At 55.8% G+C, this 18,647-nt stretch overlaps 1 protein-coding gene across 4 annotated transcripts in view; it reads right to left on the bottom strand.

Annotated features, from left to right (window-relative positions):
* The window catches only part of MYO18A (myosin XVIIIA), an 86,410-nt gene that overhangs the window by 44,266 nt on the left and 23,497 nt on the right, over positions 1-18,647 (bottom strand). For all 4 annotated transcript variants that reach the window (XM_036267880.1, XM_036267878.1, XM_036267882.1 and 1 more), the window contains exons 2-7: positions 2,357-2,444; positions 2,052-2,158; positions 1,761-1,937; positions 1,195-1,408; positions 916-1,058; positions 220-320 (exon numbers count right to left, since the gene is read on the bottom strand). In XM_036267880.1, coding sequence (XP_036123773.1) covers positions 220-320; positions 916-1,058; positions 1,195-1,408; positions 1,761-1,937; positions 2,052-2,158; positions 2,357-2,444 — 830 coding nt within the window. The remainder of the gene's footprint in view (positions 1-219; positions 321-915; positions 1,059-1,194; positions 1,409-1,760; positions 1,938-2,051; positions 2,159-2,356; positions 2,445-18,647) is intronic.

Below are 18,647 nucleotides of genomic sequence, written 5' to 3' on the forward strand. Positions count from 1 at the left end.
AGAGAGCCTAGGTAGGCACTGGGAACGCTGAAGGGTTAATTGTGTTTCTCACACATAACCAGACCCCTGTGCCCAGGGCCAGGGAGTTGCTCAGGGCCTAGCTCAGAAGCCAGTGTAGCAGGCACACAATGGTTCACGATGGAATCAAGGAGCAAGGTCTAGGGACTCCAGGGGGCTGGAGCCCACAGCACGCGCCCTGTTCCCGCTGTCCCATCTCACCTGAGGGTGCCATCCCCACAGGCCAGCAGGTAGTAGAAGACATTGAACGTGGCCTCACTGGCCGGGCGCCGAGCCACGCGCAGCTTCTCCAGAAGCATCGTCTGTACGTAACATGAAGGGTGTGGGCAGAGGAGGGCAGTGCCAGGAGAAGCCTCTCCCACCCCACGACAGAGGCCCGGGCCCGTGAGAACAAGCGGCTGCCTGTTATTCTCCAAGTGCTCAACCAGAGGTCAGATCACCTCCGGGGCAAACCCAGGCAGAAGCCAGGGCCGGGGGGAAGACGACAGGCCCAGCTCAGGAGGGACTCTGCCACTCTGCCCAGTCCCCAGGCACAGCCTTCGAGGGAAGCTGGACACTGTGCTGAGGGATTTCATGTAGCAAAGAAGGGAGTCAGCCTTGGCCGGCTGACTTTACTGACAAGCCAGTCTTCCCTCGGTTACACCTGCTTGAGAGAAGCCCCTGAGAACGGGGCTGGGCCTGGGGCAGGGTTAGGTAGGCAGCGGAGCTGTGCCCCACCCAGGAGAGGGGCACAGGGAGCAGAATGGTGAAGGCTCGGGCACAGCAGGCCAGCCCCGCCGGTGCCAGAGCCCGTTTCTTTTGGGCCAGAGCCCAGGAAAATGAGGCAGAGGAGAGAGCCTGATTTCTAGGGCATGAAACCAGGTGGTCAGTCTCCTACTACCCCAAGTGTCCCCTCACCTGAATGGAGGCTGAGGCCACCTGGCCAGCTTGGTCAAAGTCCAGGGAGAGGATCTGGGAGAAGCGGGTGGCATTGCCGTTCATGATGGTGGGGCTGTTCCCAAAGGCTTCCAGGAGGGTGTACAGAGCCTGCCACTTCTCCACTGTGGAAGACAGACCCAGGGGCCATCAGCGAAGCCAGGGCCACGGAGAGGCCAGGGAGAAAAAGGCTTGTACCTAGGAAGGGTCTCCACCCCCACCCGCTCCCCCAAGCCCATCTCTCAGTTGTCCCTGCCTCACCGGAAAACACTTTGTTCCCGCTGGTGCCTGCGATGGTGGCCAGGTACTGCACCAGATGCTGGCAGCTGGTGGTCTTGCCACTGCCACTGCTGCCCAGGAGGATGATGGACTGGTCCTGACGGCTCATCAGCATTGCTCTGTATGCGGTCTGGGCCACGGCATAGATGTGGGGTGCCATGTCCTCCCGCCGACACCCCTTGAACATGTGCATCACCTTGGGCGGGAGAGGGAAGGGAGAATGGATAGGCTCTTAGCTGGTCCCCCTAGACACCCCTCACCCCCAGGTCCTCATCTTTCTGGGCCTTTCGTTCCAGGGTAGCAAAGGGCTCCGAGGCTAAGGCCATGCAAGCAAATGCAGACTCTAGCCAAGCTCTGGCCTCTGTTAGAGGTGAGGGAAGGGCTTTCTGTCCTCACCCCTTGAAATGACTCCTCTTCCCAAGTTCAACTGAGAGAGTGAACAGGATCTCAGTGGGATGCCAAGGGGAAGGGGCAGAGCCAGAAAAGGTAGAGTTGGTAGTGGGTGGGTGGGCCCATGAGGCACCATGGTAGCTTAGGAGGCATCGCACCTTCTCGGAGTACATGGCGGGGGCCCCGCGGGGGCTGAGGACGAGCAGGCTGGGGCCAGCATACGTGTGGAGCAGGCTGGCGCCATAGCGCTGGCGCAGTGTGTGCAGGACGCTGGGCTCGTTGAGGTACACCAGCGAGGCCAGATCCTCCAGCCGGTCGCAGGACGGAGCATTAGCCTATGACAGGACAGGCAGGAGGGCACTGAAGAAGCAGAACCTGTCTGCACTGCCAGCGGACAGGTCTGCCCTGCTCAGCCCACCCCCTGTGCCCTCCCTCAGCCTCCTGCTGACCTTCTCTACGTCATCCTCATCCACATCCAGGATGGCTCCATCGTGGTCCAGCTTCACGCGCACCTTCCCCTCAGGCAAGCTGAGCTCCTGGGATTTGAGCTGACTGGCTGCAGAATGGGGCAGACAGTCAGACGTGGGCCTGGGAAGGCTTTGCTACTCTTTTGGGGCCCTTTATGGTCCTGCCTCCTCCCCACTGTATCCCCAGCCTCTCCTCACTCACCACCCAGCCCTCAGCAGATGCAGAAGGCACACCAGCCCTGAAACGTAAGAGGCCCAGGCATCTGCCCCGGCCTCCCCAGGCTCACCCAGCGAGAAGCCATCCTTATGGACCAGCCACACCTTCTCTGTCTCGTGCCAGGCCTCCTCGGCTGCAACCTGCTCTTCTGTCTTTACCTATCAGAGGGAGGGAAGAAGACATAGTCAGGCCCAATTCTGGAAAACAGAGACAAGGACAACAGGAGAGGGGAGAATTTGAGGGGGACGGTTTCCAGGTGAGCCACTGGGCAAGGGGAACAATTGGGTGGTAGACACAGAACAGGGACATGAGAGGTGTCAGAGGAAAAAGGTGGGGAAGCCAGGTGGTAGTGGTGGTCCTGAGGACCCCTGAAGACAAGGACACAGAGCTAGTGACTATGCCAGCCTCGAGGGTCCGGCAGGACAGTGGCACAGGGAGCATGGACCCAGGAGAGAGTGATACCAGGAAAGCCAATCAGCAGGTTCTACCTTCAGCACCGCCCCCCACCTCCCTGCTGAGCCTGTGGGACTGGTATCCTAAGCCCACACCTCTCACCCTGGGCCACAGCTGCTGTGACCTTTCAGGCCCAGCTCCTCCCGAATCCTGACAGGCCCTCCTTCACCCAGCTGGGGAAGGGCATTTCCTAAAGACCTGAGAGAGAGTGTCTGCTGAAACTTTGCAGTGCAAAATGGTAAGTGGGCCGGGGTCCTAGTCTCGGCCTGGTCTTCCCCTCCAGAGGGTGCTCCCCTGGGCAGGGGCAATGCCCAGATGCACTTGCCAGCCTCCCTGCTCCTACTCCGCACCTCCTCAGAAGGCGGCACGCACACAGGCCTGGGTGGACATGCTAAGGCCACACAAGGGCATGACCAGAGACACGAGGTGGGTGGGGAGGGGCAGCACTGCTCTGCGAAACACAGGAGGAGACTTGCATGCCACGTGGATGGGCAGCAGAATGGGTATGGAGGAGCTGGGAGCCCCTGGAGGCCCCAAGTGGTCACCAATCAGAAAGAAGCATTTGCAGGCTCTGTCAGGGCATGGGGCTGCCAAACCTGGCACTCCATGAGAAGACCTAGGCTGGACAGAAAGGGTGCCGGGGTGGGGGGGCGACAACTTGGCAAACAGGAAGGAGACAGGTGCGCCAGGCTCCTTTTGTTGTGTGTGGGCAAAAGGCGCAGGTCATCCAGTGGCCCTGCTGGGGGGATGGTCACCCCCCAATGGCATGGCGCAGCCATCAGGCTGCCCCCCACCCGCCGGCTCTGAAGTACAATTAGTCTCCTAGAGTCCCCCACCCTCATGAGACCTGGGGCTTTGTAATCCTGAGCCCTGAGAGGGATGGAGGACAAGAAAACAGAATGACAGGAAGCATTTTCTTTGTCACATTTCTTACAGCTGAAAGAGATCTGGGTTCTACTCTCAGGCTGGGCTCCAGCTTCAGAGAACGTCTCCCTCACTGACTGCCCCAGAGATCCCCAAACTCTGGCCATCAGGACCAGTGAAACTACCCTTCGATCAGGAGGACCACTAAGGGGTGTCAATATTTTAAATCAAGTGAAGACATTAAAAATGGCTAGTGTGTTATATTTGAAGAAATGTAACTTTATAAAACAAAATTACAGGGTTTTTTTGTTGTTGTTTGTTTTTTAAATCACACAAGACAGGTGAAACCTTTGTCTTGAATGGGCATGTTCTACAGGTCAGGTGTTTGAAGACTGATGCATATGGTGACATCAAAGGGACATGGCCTATAACTTTTTAAGAGCTAATCCGAGGGTGGGTTTCCCAAATTGGCCAGCAGGTGGAGACAGAGAACGCCATATCTTCAGGCTGGGGCTGGGGCTGGGGGTGGTTCAGCTTTCTCTACCCAGAGTGAGCAGAATTGAAACACCTAGAAACCAAAACTCTGGCCAGGCCCTTGGGCTGTAGTGGCTAAGAACCTTGCGCCACAGAGGCCAAACTCGAGGGGTGACATTTAGTTTAGACACTCCTCCAGCGCTTCACACAGAGCTGCCCCATCTCAAACTCCTTGCACTGCCTCCCAGGAGGATCCCGCCAGATGACAGTTGGGGACCAGAAGGGAAAGAGGCCTTACACTCCAGCATGAGGCCCGAGCACAGACGCCAGCCCAGGTACAGGCCAGGGGTGGCAGGTAGTCACCGGAGGAAGCGGAGGGCTCCTGAGGGGGACAGGAACACCCTACCTGGCTGTGGGCAGGAGAGGCGGCCTCAGGGTCCAGCTACCAGCGGCAAGCAAAGAAGAGAGAAGAAGAGGGGTGAAGACAAGCAGACCATCGGCATGTCCCCTTCAGCAAGCACCCGGGGCCACGTGGGCGGGCGCTCTCAGGCTGCCCAAGGTGTGGGGTGTAGGTGGGAGTTGCTTAGCACCAGGAGGGGAGTTGTTGGCCTGGGCAGGTGAATTGAACTCAGGGTAAAAGTATGCCACCCTGGCCACAGTCTCTCCTAGGCTGGCCAATTCTGAATTAGGCTGCTCTTCTGTGTGCTGCCAGGCCAGGCCACCTGACAATATCCAGGGCCTTGTTCCCCGGGAGCTCTTTTCCAGGGCATTTTCCAGCCTAGCTCCCCTGCACCCATCAAACCCCAGGACAGGGCTGTCCTTGGCCTCCAAACACATACCCAGGGGTGCCACTCCCCCTGCCAAAGATTTCATCCCTGCACCTCTCATACAACAAGACCACCAGCAGCCCCAGGTCTAGGACCCTCCCTCAAACCCCCACAGCACCAGTATACCACGCCCAGGTGGGCACACTACCCATGGCAAATGGAGCCATCACCCCATCCACGTGCCAACTGCCCAAGTATCAAGGCACCTTGACCTCTCTGCCTCTATCTGGTCACTTAAAGGTCTTTCTGGAGAGGAAGGGGAGTCAGCCAGGCCCTGGACCTTGCCTGTTAGAAATGGACAAGTTAACAGGCCCACCTGGGTGTGGAAAGCCAGGGCATCAAAAAAGGGGAGTGTCAGCTCCCCACCTCAATACCCATCAGACCTTGGCCCCAAGACATGTCCTCTATGGCAAGAGAACAGGTCCAGAGAAGGGGCTAGATCTCCAGCCAAGAGCTGCCCATCCCACCGGCTCTGCGCTCGCTGGAGGGAAGGCCTCACTGTGCTCAGACCCCTCCACAGAGCCCTTCTCTCCCTTCTTGAAGTGGGAAGCCCACAGTGAGGGTCCCAGGATGCCACGGGCACTCTTCCCTAGCAGGTGCTCCACACACACAGACACACACACAGTCTGGCCACCAGCCTCAGGGACAAGGAGCCGGGGCCTGGGGACCACACACGAGAGCGGCATTACACAAGCTGTGAAGATCCTCTCAAGCCGCTGGTGGGCCTCCTCTGCGGGGGTCAGCCGGGCCTCGGGGGCAGCTCCTGCCTAGAGGTTAAACCACCATTAGTCCCGGCCCGGGAGTGGTGGGGACACAGCATGCCAAGCTTCTAGCCCAGGAAGCCACTAGGACCCAGTGGGTAAGTGAAGTAGCATCAGGAAGGCCAGCCAGGCACCAATTTGAGCTTGTAAACGATCAGATAAGAAAGAAAGAGCAGGTGCCTGAGAGTTCTGGAGTTATTTCTTCTCACCGTCTTAACCACTTCAGCACCAGGATGGCCCTGCTCTGCCATATACCCTCTGACCCACGCCATCAGAACAGGTGACAGGTGGCTGAACCCCAAGCAGAGCTCTTTTTAGCCCCCAACTCCACCCTGGTGAGAGGTGGCAGGACAGGGAGCCAGAGGGAGGGCAGCCGGCCCAGGAACAGGCACATGATGCTCGGCTCCTTAGAAGTTTACTCAGGGACTGATGGATGGTTCACCTCATGCCCTGCCCGTCAAGCCAAAACGCCCCTGCCAACTCCTGTGTACCAGGTCACTTGTCTGATTCAGAGTGAGCCAGGAGGGGTGGGGAGAGCTGCAGCCTGCTCCTCTCTAGGTTTGCAAAACCCGAGAAGAATGGGGTGGGAGCCACACGGGTTCTGGGGCCTTAGGAATCCTGGGGCTTGGAGACAGGACAGGCCTTCAGGCTGTGCCCTGCCCCCCTCTTCCAGCCAGGAGCATGCAAGAGCACAGAGGAGTACAACACCCCTCCTCCCCACACACGCTCTGTGAGGCCTCAGAAGGGTCTATAAAATGGGAAAGTTTAAAGAGAAACTGTTCTCAACCCAAGGACCAGACAAGCAGGCATCACCTGCCAAGGGAAAGGGCTGAACGGATCATCCTTGTTCCTCCCTCGGCCAGCCTCTCAGCCTCCTGTCCCACCCAGCGGGCACTTTGTGGACAGACAGGGGCCCAAATCCGAAGGGGGCCCACTGTGCTCGTTAGCCACCTGGGCACAGGGCTCCTCTAGAGTCCTGCTGCCAGAGGGGCCTGTTGGCCAGGCCCGAAGGCAGTGACAGCAATGACGGAATCAGTAACTACTGTCATTAGCATCACTATCAATACTACTGTTTGTTTATGGAGCACCCACCATGCCAGGGACTGAGCTGGGAGCAGTCATTACCTGAATCATTTCTAACCTCCACAGGAACCCTTCAAAGCAATTCCCAAATCCCAGAACAAAAAGATTCTTCTTAACTATTTTGGTGGCAAAACCTGTTTGTATTCTATCTCTCTGCAGCGTGAGCATTCATAGGTTTTGCTGTGGAAATATTAGTGGGTTTATCAGTTGCTGCTCATCACGTACACTGCATGATACTCTAAAATATAACATTACTAATTTCCAAAATACTTCTGGCCCCATGAGCTTCAGAGAACGAACTGAAGGCCTGTGTTGTCCCCACTTGGCAGACGAAGGCTCGGAGATGGGACCTTGCTGAGATCCCACAGGGACGAGTGGCTGGGATGTGAACGCACACAGGCCGCCCGACTTCCGAAGTTCTGTCTTCCCGCCCTCGCTAAGACTCTGGATCTTGATGTGGGGTCTGAAGCCTCAAGCTGACCCCATGTAGCTGAGGACCAGGCCCTGAGTCCCACAGCACAGTAGCATCGTAGCATGCTGGTTAGCAGGTCCCCGTGCAGAGCCCAGCCACCACGGGCTCTGCACTCAGTCCAGAAAAGCCATGCAGCCCGGCCACCAGCAGAGGCCCGGGCCTCGCCTCTCGTCATGCGGGGCTGGTGGAGGAGCCCTGGGGAAGCCGGTTGTGAGGGTGCCTGGACCTCGAGCAAGGGTGGTGAGGGGCATGAGAGGTTAGTGACACACTTGGGTACCTCCTGCTGCACGTCAGGGACGGATGACTTGCACTGCTGCAATCCGGGGAGGTTCACCTTCGGGCCAGCGGAGCCTGAGTCAGCCAGCTCTTCCAGTGGGGCTGGGGAGCACTGCTTCTCTGGGGTTCCAGGCTTGGCTGGGGCGTCCGCCACCTCTGGGGAGCCTGGTTTCTCTGAGGAGCCTGGCTCCTGGCTGGAGGGCTTTTCCCCCTTCCCAGGAGACTGCCTGTTACGGGGCTTGTGGTCTTTGCCCCTGCCCCGAGACATCAGGCTCCGCAGGCCCACGGAGAGCTCGTCCTTGCCTGTCTCCTTCTTCGCTTCAGGCTTAGGTGGAGCAGCGGGAGGAGGAGGAGGAGGTGGTGGCTTGGGACCAGGGGCTGCCTTTTCTCCCTTCTTGCCTCGAGCTGGGTGCTCAGGGGACCTGACCCCTCTGCTCGGAGGCTCCTTGGCACTGCCAGGCTCCTCACCAGGCAGCACCTTGTTCACCACCTTCCTCACTGCACTCGCCACCTTCTTCCGGGACAGGCCTGGGGCCTCCTCGCCGGGGCCTTCTGCCGAGGTAGCCCCCACGCCATTCATGGCCACTGTGGGCACAGGGCTCTTGGTTCTCTGGGAGGTGACTGCGGGTACAGGGCTGGTGGAAGGCTGCGGACTCCTAGATGGGCCACTGCCGTCCTTGGAGCTGCCCTCTGGCTACAGTCACACAGATATAGGTACACATTAGCGTCAGCCCCTGTGTCCCTGCCCACCCCATGCAGAGGAAGTAGGTGGGCCTTGCGCCCAGGCCTGACACAGACCTTCCACCCATGCACCAAACAACGCCCAGCTCCAGGAGGCTTTCCATCACCCGGACAGGGCCGCTGCCTCTAAGACTGTGGTGCTTCTCGTCACAAAGCACAAGCAGGTACTGCTGCCACCTGCCATCTGTCCCCAGGCGGAGCAGGGAGCCGTGAGAAGCCAGCACAGAGCGCCTGGAGGCCCACGAGGCACCCCAGAGTTACTGGCTTTCTGGCAGGGCAGCAACCAAGCCCCAGGCCAGGCGAGCTCACTCCCTCACAGCCCGAACACAGCAGAGGCGGACCATGGAGAGGTCACACAACCAATTCCGAGGCCTCACTCGGGGGCTTCCTGCCTCTGTGGTCCCTCTATCACCTCGTTGTCTGGGCAATGGTCAGGGAGCAATTCCTGGTCCTAAGATAGACCACGCCTCCTCCCTCCCCGCTCCTCTGGTCTGCAGCCACTGTCTGCTCCCCGTCTGCTGTCTGCTCCTCGCCCACATTCTCAAGGGCTGCAGAAACCCAGGAAGCTTCCCCCTCTGCCTGCTTCTGTCAGTCTCTCTGCAGTTTTCCTCCTGCAAACCTCTCAAGGGCTGGAAACCTCCTGGCTCCCAGAGTGCACGTGTGGAATCACGGGAGAAGAGGAGGCAGCTGTGGCCCACAAAGGTTAAGCTCTCAACCTGCCATCACTCCACTCTGCCCTGGAGCTGAGGCCCTGGCTCAGCCTGCCTCGCAGCCTCTGGGCACCCAGGAACTAAGTGGGTATGCTTGCACACTCCCCCTGGTGCACCTACCCTTCCCCCAGCGCTGGAGGGAACTGGCTGTGGGCCCAAAGGACTGGCACTGGGAAGGCCAGGCTGGCTAATGGCAGGGCAGAGTTTCCTGCAAAACTATCCACAATGCCTGGGGGAAGCAAGGTCAACTGAGGGGCTCCTTGCTGGTCAGGCAAAGCCCTGCCACTGACGAGCTGCGCTTGTGCCCCTGTTCCCCAAAACAATGACCTTGGTTCTAGGGTATACCTGGGCGCTGGGCTTTGTGAGGGGCTGCCTGCCATCTCTGTTTAGATGTAGACAGATGCTCAGAGTGGGCAGACCTCTGGCTGCCATGTGGAGGTTGCCTCATGTCCTGAGCACAGCTGAGCCAAGTGGCCTCAGCCCAGACCCCAGCTGCATTGTGGCCCTGCAGGAGTGGGGAGGGGAGGGCTCGAAGGGGCTCTTCCTCAACTTCTTGGGCCAAGCGTGCTCAGTGGCATGCCAGGGCACTGCGGAGCTGGCCAGTGGCCCTAGCTGCCGGGTCCTACTCCCCTGCCCCCTCTCTTTGGCTTTCCTCCCGCCCCTCTAACTGCAGATGATGATGACAAGGGCAATGATGATGAGGATGGTAACTGCTAACACTTATATGGTGCTGATTATATGCTGGGCAGTCTTCTAAGCACCTTACATGTAATTTTCACCAAAAAAATCTGGCATACTCCATGACCCCTCCCTCCCATATCTCAAGCAAATCCCTTTGAAATCACAGGCTGGCCTCACAGGATCGTTTACAGATTAGGTAGAAGCCGCGATGCCTGGCTAATCAAGTCTCTGCCCGAGGAAGTGGGGGAGCGGGACAGGCACCATCTGGGGAAATGGAACACGGATCTGTTGAGCGATCCAGCTCTGCCCCAGAGTTCTGCACACCCCCACCCCCGGCTGCCAGCAGCCCTCTCTCCTGACTACACAGCTCTAGACCTGGCTCTTCGGAACTGTCTCCCTTCTCTTGCCTTAAGAGAGTCCAGCTTTATCCGGGGTCTCTATTCCAAGGCGGGATGGCTGGGGGCGGGGGTGGCTGGAGGCACTGGGCAGCTGGAGCCTGCTCCAGGTCATCCATACCAGGCAGCTGACGGGGTCTTGGGAAGAGACAGCAGCAGCTGCAGGGAAATTCCTCCCTGCCCTTGTCTGGTGCCACCCAGAGCAGGATGAAGAGTCCCAACAGCTGCTCCTCTGGTGCTCCCGACCTAAGGGGCCCACCTAAGCCCCTCCAGCCCCAAAGGCTTAGGAAAGCAGAACTAAAGTAGGAAGTAAAGGGTGGGGAGTTTGGGGAAGGTCCCCAAAGTGCCTTGGCATTTCCACCTCCTTCACCTGCCCCAGGTTAGCGTCACACAGGCTGCACTTTCTACCCCTTTACTGGCCTTCCTTCTAGCCACCCACATAGAAAGGGGCCCCCCCATGCCTGCCTGCTCCATGGAACTGCCCCCCAGTCTATGCTATAGTGGACACACCCACACACGGGGGTCTTGGAGAAGCACTTACAGCCCCTTCCTCCTTGCCAGGAGGGCCAGGCTTCAGCAGAGTTTTGTCCTCCTCCTTCACCTGAGGGAGCAGACAAAGAAGTCATTGGCAGGTCAGGGCTGGGGGACCCAGCATGAAAAGCACAGAAGGCAAGCACCCCACAGATCTCCCTGAAGGGCAGAGCGCCTGCGCATTCAGGAATACTGGGGCTACCGACCTGGGCAACGGGTATACTGGGGTCAGAGCTGCCAGTGACAATTTTAAGAATGAAGAGTCTCAAAAAAAAAGAATGAAGAGTCTCTGTGGGGGTGAAAGCTGGGTACACTTGCCCCCACTGACCAGCCATGCGACCCACTGGGGCCGTCTAAAGAAGTCCACCCATAACAGTGGCATCATGGCCTTGGTTACAGAAAGATCTAGCTCATTCAACTCAGGCTAAACTACGAGGCTCATTCTAGCTCGAACAAGGAGTGATCTGAACAAGAGCCCCCGACCCAGTGGCCGAGGAGAGGGAGTAACTGGTGTGGGGGCCGGCGGGGCCAGCAGAACTCGGTGTAGGTGAACGGGTGGTTCCAGGGCTGGCTCCGGCTTGCTTCTGGGCTCCCTATGGTTTCCCTCAGCACAGAGCCCAGGTGCCTTCTCAACCAGACGCCTGAGCTCTGGCTGGAGGCGGAAAGAGGGGCAGAGGCAGGGATTCAGGAGGCCAGATATCTTCCCAACCTCAGACCCACAAAACTGCCGACCACACAGCTGAAGGACGGAACCCCAAGGCTGGGGGCGGGGTGTGGAGGAAGGAAAAATGCCTGAGCTCTGGCTGCTCTGGTCAGGGATTTGCGCTCAGCCCAGGAGCTAGCTGGCCCGAGTCAGGAGAGGAGCAGAGTCAGGGGCCAAGGGCAGATGCCATAATGAATCCGGAAAAAAAGGACAGACAGTATGGAGGCTCTGACGGTTCTTTCCGTTCAGAGACTGGCTGGGAACACGCCCAGAGGGGCCTGGCTTCCAGGCTGAGAGGGTGTTCTCCCGGCCACCCGCTAGCATCTCTCCCTCCACAAGCTCAGCAGTCCTAGGGGATTTAATTTCTCTTCTTTACTCAGTCACTTAGGACTGTAGGAAAATACTATCCTTCCTCCCTGCCCCCAGCATGCTTTTCCTTCCCAGCTCAACATGGTAAGAAGGAATCTTTGATTCCTAATGGAAAAGACCCTTAGAAACTCTTCCAGGGTCATGTTAATGATCCACCCGAGGGGACTCTCTATTTGTAACCAGCATCCACGGCTAATTTTAAACTCTGACTATCGGGGCCTGGGGTACTGACCAGCACGATGGCCACTGCAGTTTAAAAGCTGCATCTTACCCACAGAACCATTTTCAATGGGCTCAAACTTCAAAGTTAGTTCATACCGCCACATACAGAGGGACAACGGCAATTCTTCATCAGCGTGAACTCGACTACTTTAGAAATTGGGATTGGAGCGGGGAAGGGAAGGGAAGGCTGGTGGAGAGGGAATGAAGAAGAGTGGCAGAGTCTAGGTCTGCGCCTGCTGCCCCCCAGATGCCCATCCCTCACCCACGCCCATCCCCACCCCCAAAGACCACACCATGCACTAGCTCATGCTCCGGGACACAGGTTAGGGGGGAGGCAAGTGCTCACAAACCACACAGACACTCATTACTGCACGCAGTGCTGTTAGCTCAGGCACAGGGGTGGCCCAGATTCCAAGTCCACGCCACATCTTTCGCCAGCTCCAAAACTGTTGTCCTTCCTCCAGTGGCTCAAGCCTGGGACCCCAAGCATCTTACCCAAGTGGTGAGGCATTGGGGAAACACTGGCTATCCCCCCAAATGTTTGGGACACTAGGTCCAGCTCTGAGCTCAGCTCTGGATTTAGCCTGAGGCTGACTCACTACCCCCTCCCCCGCCCAGAGGGCTCTGTCTCTTGTAGGTCATTGCCCAGCTGGGGACTGTGCACAGCACAAAGGCACGCCCAAGTCTGTAGCCTGAATCACCCTCTGGACCCAGGCGGCCAGAAGGCCTGGCTCCTTCTCCTCCTACCCTCCACAGCCCCCAGACTCGGGGAGACCCAGTTCTGAGGCCTCAGAGCCAAAGCCATTCCCAGTGGCCCCTCCATAGCAGCCCACGTTCCCAGAGCAGCAGGGGGTTGGGGAGGGTGTGGAAGGGTTAACTCGGAGGGGCACCAGTGGGACAAAAGGCAGCTCAGCTTACTAGAGGTGGAGCTCAGGGGAGGAGCATGACTCAGCCCAGGGGCCCATCCAGACCGAAGAGTGAGTTCACTGGCCCCTGGTCATTCCCCCAACCCCCAAATATGCACACATGCCCCAGTCCATCTCTAGTTTCCAAAGCTCCCTCTCTCACAAGCCAGTCTCCTGCCTGCACACACCATGCCAAGCACACAGGAGAAGCATAAAGGTTCTGAAATCCAACTTTCCTTTTGTTCCCAGAAGGCAAACCTTGATGAAAAGGCCATGGTGACGAAAGGAACCTGCACCCTGGCTCAGAGAAGAAGTAGGGATGGGCAGGGTCGCTCAGAGACTTGGAGTCTTCCTAAAGGCCAGGATCTGCCGGGACAAACAATGTGGGCAACGGGGGAAAGGTATGGAGCAGAGGGAGAAGGATCACAAAACTCAAAAGGTCAGAAAAGGAGTACGGTATAAAATATTAGAGGAAAGAGAAGACAAAGTGGGTACGGAACGCAGAACTTCCTGCCCTTGGAAGCTGTGTGCCCTTAAATAAGTCACTTCACCTCTCTGAGCCTCTCTATAGATGGACTAGTCTAGACAACAGCTAAAGTCCTTTCTAGGTCTGGAACCCTAGGAGTGTGGGTGGCGAGAGGCACTCAAGCCCTTAATTCAGTGAACCAAAGTTGCGGACCTTGGACCTGGGAGGGGGTTAAAGGAGCTGCTCCAGGACTGGCAAATTCACCTTTTACCTGCAACACACAATCACCTGGCAGGGGCCAGGGGCCTGGAGAACTTACAGCCACCCCATTCATGGGTTAGAAACTAGAGCTGGTCCTCTGGAGAATCAATGGGCAGCATCTGCCTCAGCCCAAGGAGAGACTTCATCCAAAGAAGCCATTTAATTCAGTGGCGTTTGGAACTGGTTCATTCTTGTTACTGCTTATAATGAAGAAACAGAAAAAAGTAAAGAATTTTTTGTTCCCACCTGGCCGGTGTGGCTCAGTGGTTGAGCATCGACCCATGAACCAAGAGGTTGCTGGTTTGATTCCCTGTCAGGACACAAGCCCAGGTTGTGGGCCAAATCCCTAGTGGGGGACATGCTGGAGGCAGCCAACTGATGCTCTTTCTCGTCGATGTTTCTGTCTCTTTCCCTCTCCCTTCTTCTCTCTCTAAAATCAATTAAAAAAATTTTTTTTTGTTTTCAATGAGTTATTTTCAATTTGTTTTGTTGACTTTTCTATGTCATTACCCAGTTTATAGGCAAGAGACTTTAAGTTTGTTTAATGAACTGATTTGTTCTTTAACCTTCTGCCCTGGTTTTCCTCTATGTCCAGGGAGGAGCCCGTCCGCCCCGGGCTGTAAGGACCCCGGGCCATTCACACCAGGGCCTACTCTCTGCCTCAGCTGTTCCTTGTGCAGGCCATTCTGAACACAAATGTGGGGTTCTCCCCAAAGGACGTTCTCTCTGTGGCTTTTGTGCAGAATTGCCAGGATATTTCTCCTTTCTTCCTTATCACTGGATTTTAACTAAGATTTGGTAAGATCAAGAATACCTGATTTTTATCCAATATAGAACAGGTAAGAAACTCAGTCCCAAAGATGGTGGCAATGTCTCTGCTATGGTCACCCCCAGAGTTGGGGACTAATGGCTCCATGGAGCAAGGGTAGTGGGAGCCAAGGCCTCTCTTCCTGACCTGTTCCCTCTCTCGAGACTTGGGCCATTTCCAAAAACAACGTTAATTACTGAATGGGGAACACAGACAGTGAGACAGGCCCTGTAACTGTACAGTCGTCCCTCGCCACTTCGCGCTTCGACTTTGGCGGCTTCGCTCTATTGCAGTTTTTACAAATATATTCATTAAAAAGTTGATCGAGCCCTGGCCAGTTTGGCTCAGCGGTTAGAGTGTCGGCCTGCGGTCCAGAGAGACCAGGTTTGGTTCCCGCTAAGGGCATGTACCTCAGTTGCAGTTTGTCCCCGGCCCTGGTTGGGTCGTGTGAGTGGCAACCACTCGATGTGTCCCTTTCACGTCGATGTTTCTCTCTCTCTCTCTCTCCCTCCCACTTTATCTGAACAAAATATCAAAAAAGGTCCTTGGGTGAGGATTAAAAAAAAAGTTGATCGAGACAGTGAAAACGATACAGCTCATGCTCGGTTGTCTGAGTCAATCATACACCTCTGTATTACAATTACAATTAAAATTAAAATTACTGGACTGTAGGCCTATGTATTCGAGCACCCCAGGAATCCTTCAACGCCAGGTGCAACCGCTAGAGTCTGAAACAGATTAACCGTGATAAACGAGGGACGACTGTATTTAACATATATGTTCTAATCTAAATGTTACAACAGCCTCATCACGTTCCCATTTTACTGATGAGGAAAAAGACTCTGAGTAAGTCACACAGCTGTTAAGTGGTAGCGCCAGGATTTGAACCTAAGTTGCTCTGATTGCAAAGCCTGTGCTGCTCCACAGAGGCCCACCTTTTCTGCTGTGCTAGGCAGGGTCACAGGGGCTGAGTCATCCTCAGTAGCCAAATCTGGTTAACAGACTGTGTCAGTGTCAAGGCTCAGGAGGTCTGGGTCAAGCCAAAGCATGGTTTGATAGTGCAGTGTTTACTGGTGTCCAGTGTGCCCAAATGGAGTTTCTGCACTTGTGAAGGGAGACCTCGCCATGATCCTACCACTCCCCGAGGCCTGGTCCTCCCCTCCCCTTCCTCTCTGGCATGTGTGGCCTCTTCTCTTGAGGAAGGGAAGAGAGACCGACGCTCACTGAATACTTACCATGAGCCAGGTACAGCGGTACGCACTTTACACTGCCTCCATCTAATCCTCACAACAGCCTACCTTCTAGATAAGGAAATTGTGAGGTGAGCACCTTGCTGGGGGCCTAATTGTGAGGTGAGCTAATAAGTTGGCAGCACTGGATCTTGGGGAGCTGTCTGTGTGTCAACAATGTTCCCTGGATTCTGATTTCCTCCCGGGCGGCACTCTCTTACCCACCTTACTGTGGGCACTGGATAGCCGCTTGCTGCCCTACAGTGCTGCAGGGGGCTCCTTTGAACCATGAACAACACTTGCCCATCCCGATTCCCAGGGATGTGGGAAAAACAAGGGAGGTACAATCTCTCAAACTGGCGCCAATAAACAGATAATAAACTCAGCGCCATGGAGTTGAGGGGAGGGCTTAGTAGCTCTCCAGGATCAACGAGAGCCGTAAAATTCATCACTCCTTGGACTGGCCATCCCATCATCAGGACTGTGTACGCAATAAGATGACTTAAGAAAAGGAAGGGAGCCCTGGCGGAGTGGCTCGGCTGGTAAAAGCATCATCCCGATATGCCAAGGTTGCGGGTTCGATCTCCGGTCAGGGCACATACTAGAAGTAACCAATAATGCATAAATAAGTGGAACAACAAATTCATCTCTCTTCCCCCACACCTCTTCCTCTCTCTCTTTCTAAAATCAATAATTTTTTAAAAATTTCTAGAGAAAGGAAAAGGAACCCTACAAACCCATGAGAAGACTTTTAAAGATGCACTCTATATAATAGCCCCAAATTAGAAGCAACTCAAATGCCTAGAATTAAGGAAGGGCATATAAACTATGGTACTTTGGCACAATGCACTAACAAATGTGTGGACAATGTAACCATATGGGAAACTTCACCTAAAATTACATTAGTCAGAAAAACTAGAAACTGAATGTAACATTGATCATAATAATCTTATAAACTGTGTGAATTAGACATCATAGAGACACTATTTTATGTATTTGTTACATACTGTTTATTGCTACTGTAAAGATGACTAAATAGTCAATATACAAGAAAATGCTGCGGAGATAATAGCTAAAAGCATTTGTTCTCAAAGAGGAGAAAATCCAAGAAAGGTGCTGAGGGACCCACCTCCACGCAGCCCCAGAAGGCTTCCGACACTCAGGGGGCTGGGCCAGGCTGGGTTTTACCCTCTGCATGGCCAGCAAGGACCATCTACCTTTAACTTGGTATCTTCTGCACCTTTTACAAGAGCGGAGTCACAATATGCCCAGGAGGATCATTCCACCCTTAGGCATGGAACGCCCAGCCCGGACAAATGCATCAAGCCCAAGTGCCCAGGCAGGATTCCCACACTCTGCAAGCCCCCACAGGCAGCCGGTGCCCTGAGAGAGAGTAAAGGAAGAGAACCTGGCACCTCTCCCCTCTGCCAACACTCACGCACACTCCGGGCTTCTCATTTGAAGAAGAAATAGGCACAGCATCCCCCTCCCTCTCCTCACCCATTTTGAGGTACAGAAGGTAGGCCCCAGGCAAACTTCTCCCTGCTAGTTCCAACCTAGCACCAACTTACGTAAGGATTGGGGTGGGGAGAGGAAGAAGTAACAGTAATAACAGTTACCCTGTATGGAACATGGACGAAGTGCCAGGCACTGTGCTGAACCCTTCACATGCATCATCTCATTTAATCCCCACAGCATCCCTGTGAGGCAGATACTGGGGTAATTACTACTTTTACAAATGAGCAAAAGGAGGCCCAGATATGACTTGCCCAAGGCCTCACTGCAGCACGTGGCACATTAGGACTCAGGCCCAGGTCTGTTCTCCAGCAAGAACTTCCAAGGCTCACTCGCTTTACGGGGCGGAAGCAAGCCCTGCCCCACCCCCAGGTCCACCTACACTGTTGTCCTTCCATGACATCACCTGCCAGAACAAAAGCTTGGGTGGAAAGCAGGGTTTCCATAGATGACCTGCTCCTCTACCCACGACCCAAGTAAACTTCACACAGAGCTGCTTGAGAGGAACAGGGGCTCTGCAGGGAGTGGCCCGAAGGCCACGCTGCCAGGCAGAGGAAGAGAGGAAGAAGAGCTTGGAGGGACACCCTGGGCCCTTTGGTCCAGCCTCCAGTGAGAGCCCTCCCCCACCTTAGGGCGGAACAGAAAGCAGCCCAGTGCTTGCAGCCACTACCAGGCAGGCTGGGAGGAAGCAGGTGCACTGGAATGGCTTCCTGCTGCCACCGCACTTGCAGAGGGCCCGGGTTTCCTCCTCTAACGGCCAGACCTGCTGGAGGCCTCCCTTCCCTGGGGACACTCACTGCCCCTCTGCAGGGCACTTTGCCATCTGCCTGGCCATCATCGTGCGTGGCCCCAAATCTGCGACCCAGTGCTGGTGGCCCAGGGTGTGGTGGGGTGAGGAGTCAGCTAGACCAGGAAGCACCCACCTCTCAGGGGGAGGAGTCTTCTGACCCCACGCCACGCCTGCCCACATACCTCCACCCGGGTGCCAGTTTTATGGCTGGGGCGGTGCAGTCCTTGGGCACAGAGAGATATAAATGCTCATGGGCACATCTCAGGCTCTCATACACCTCCACACTGGGCCAGCCCACTTACTCTGCCAACTGCTGACACAGCTGAAAACCTTACCCTTGGTGGCTGGGAGAGGTGGCGTGGGGGGAACAGAATGGACTGGAAGGCAGCTATATCGCTCCTCACTTGCTTTTTAAAGGAACTTACTCCTCTGCTGAAAAACAGACCTACAGACAATCAGGGCATCCCCAAGATGCCATCTGTGCCCCTGCCAAGTGTTCGAGCCACAGAAATGGAGGAGGCAGTGCTGAGTCCATTCTTGGGGACAGTGAAAGGAAAGGCCCCTGACAACTCCAAGGACCATCCCTCTCAAGCCCCTCTCTCTTGTCTACCAGGAGGAACAGGGGGTGGAGGGCCACCCTGGCAACACAAAACAGGGGACAAGACTCCCAAATCCTGGGGGAACTAGGGTTCCGGATTCTGGAAGAAAATAGTGTTCCAAGGAATGAAGTCCTCTGGCACTAAAGGTTTGTGGGGAAGGTGTGTCACAGCCGGTGGGGAGGGTAACACAGTCCCAGGACACTGAGGTTGAGACTATGGTGCCCCC

The sequence above is a fragment of the Molossus molossus genome, unplaced genomic scaffold, assembly GCF_014108415.1.
Source record: "Molossus molossus isolate mMolMol1 unplaced genomic scaffold, mMolMol1.p scaffold_m16_p_19, whole genome shotgun sequence".
NCBI classification, from domain to species: Eukaryota; Metazoa; Chordata; class Mammalia; order Chiroptera; family Molossidae; genus Molossus; species Molossus molossus.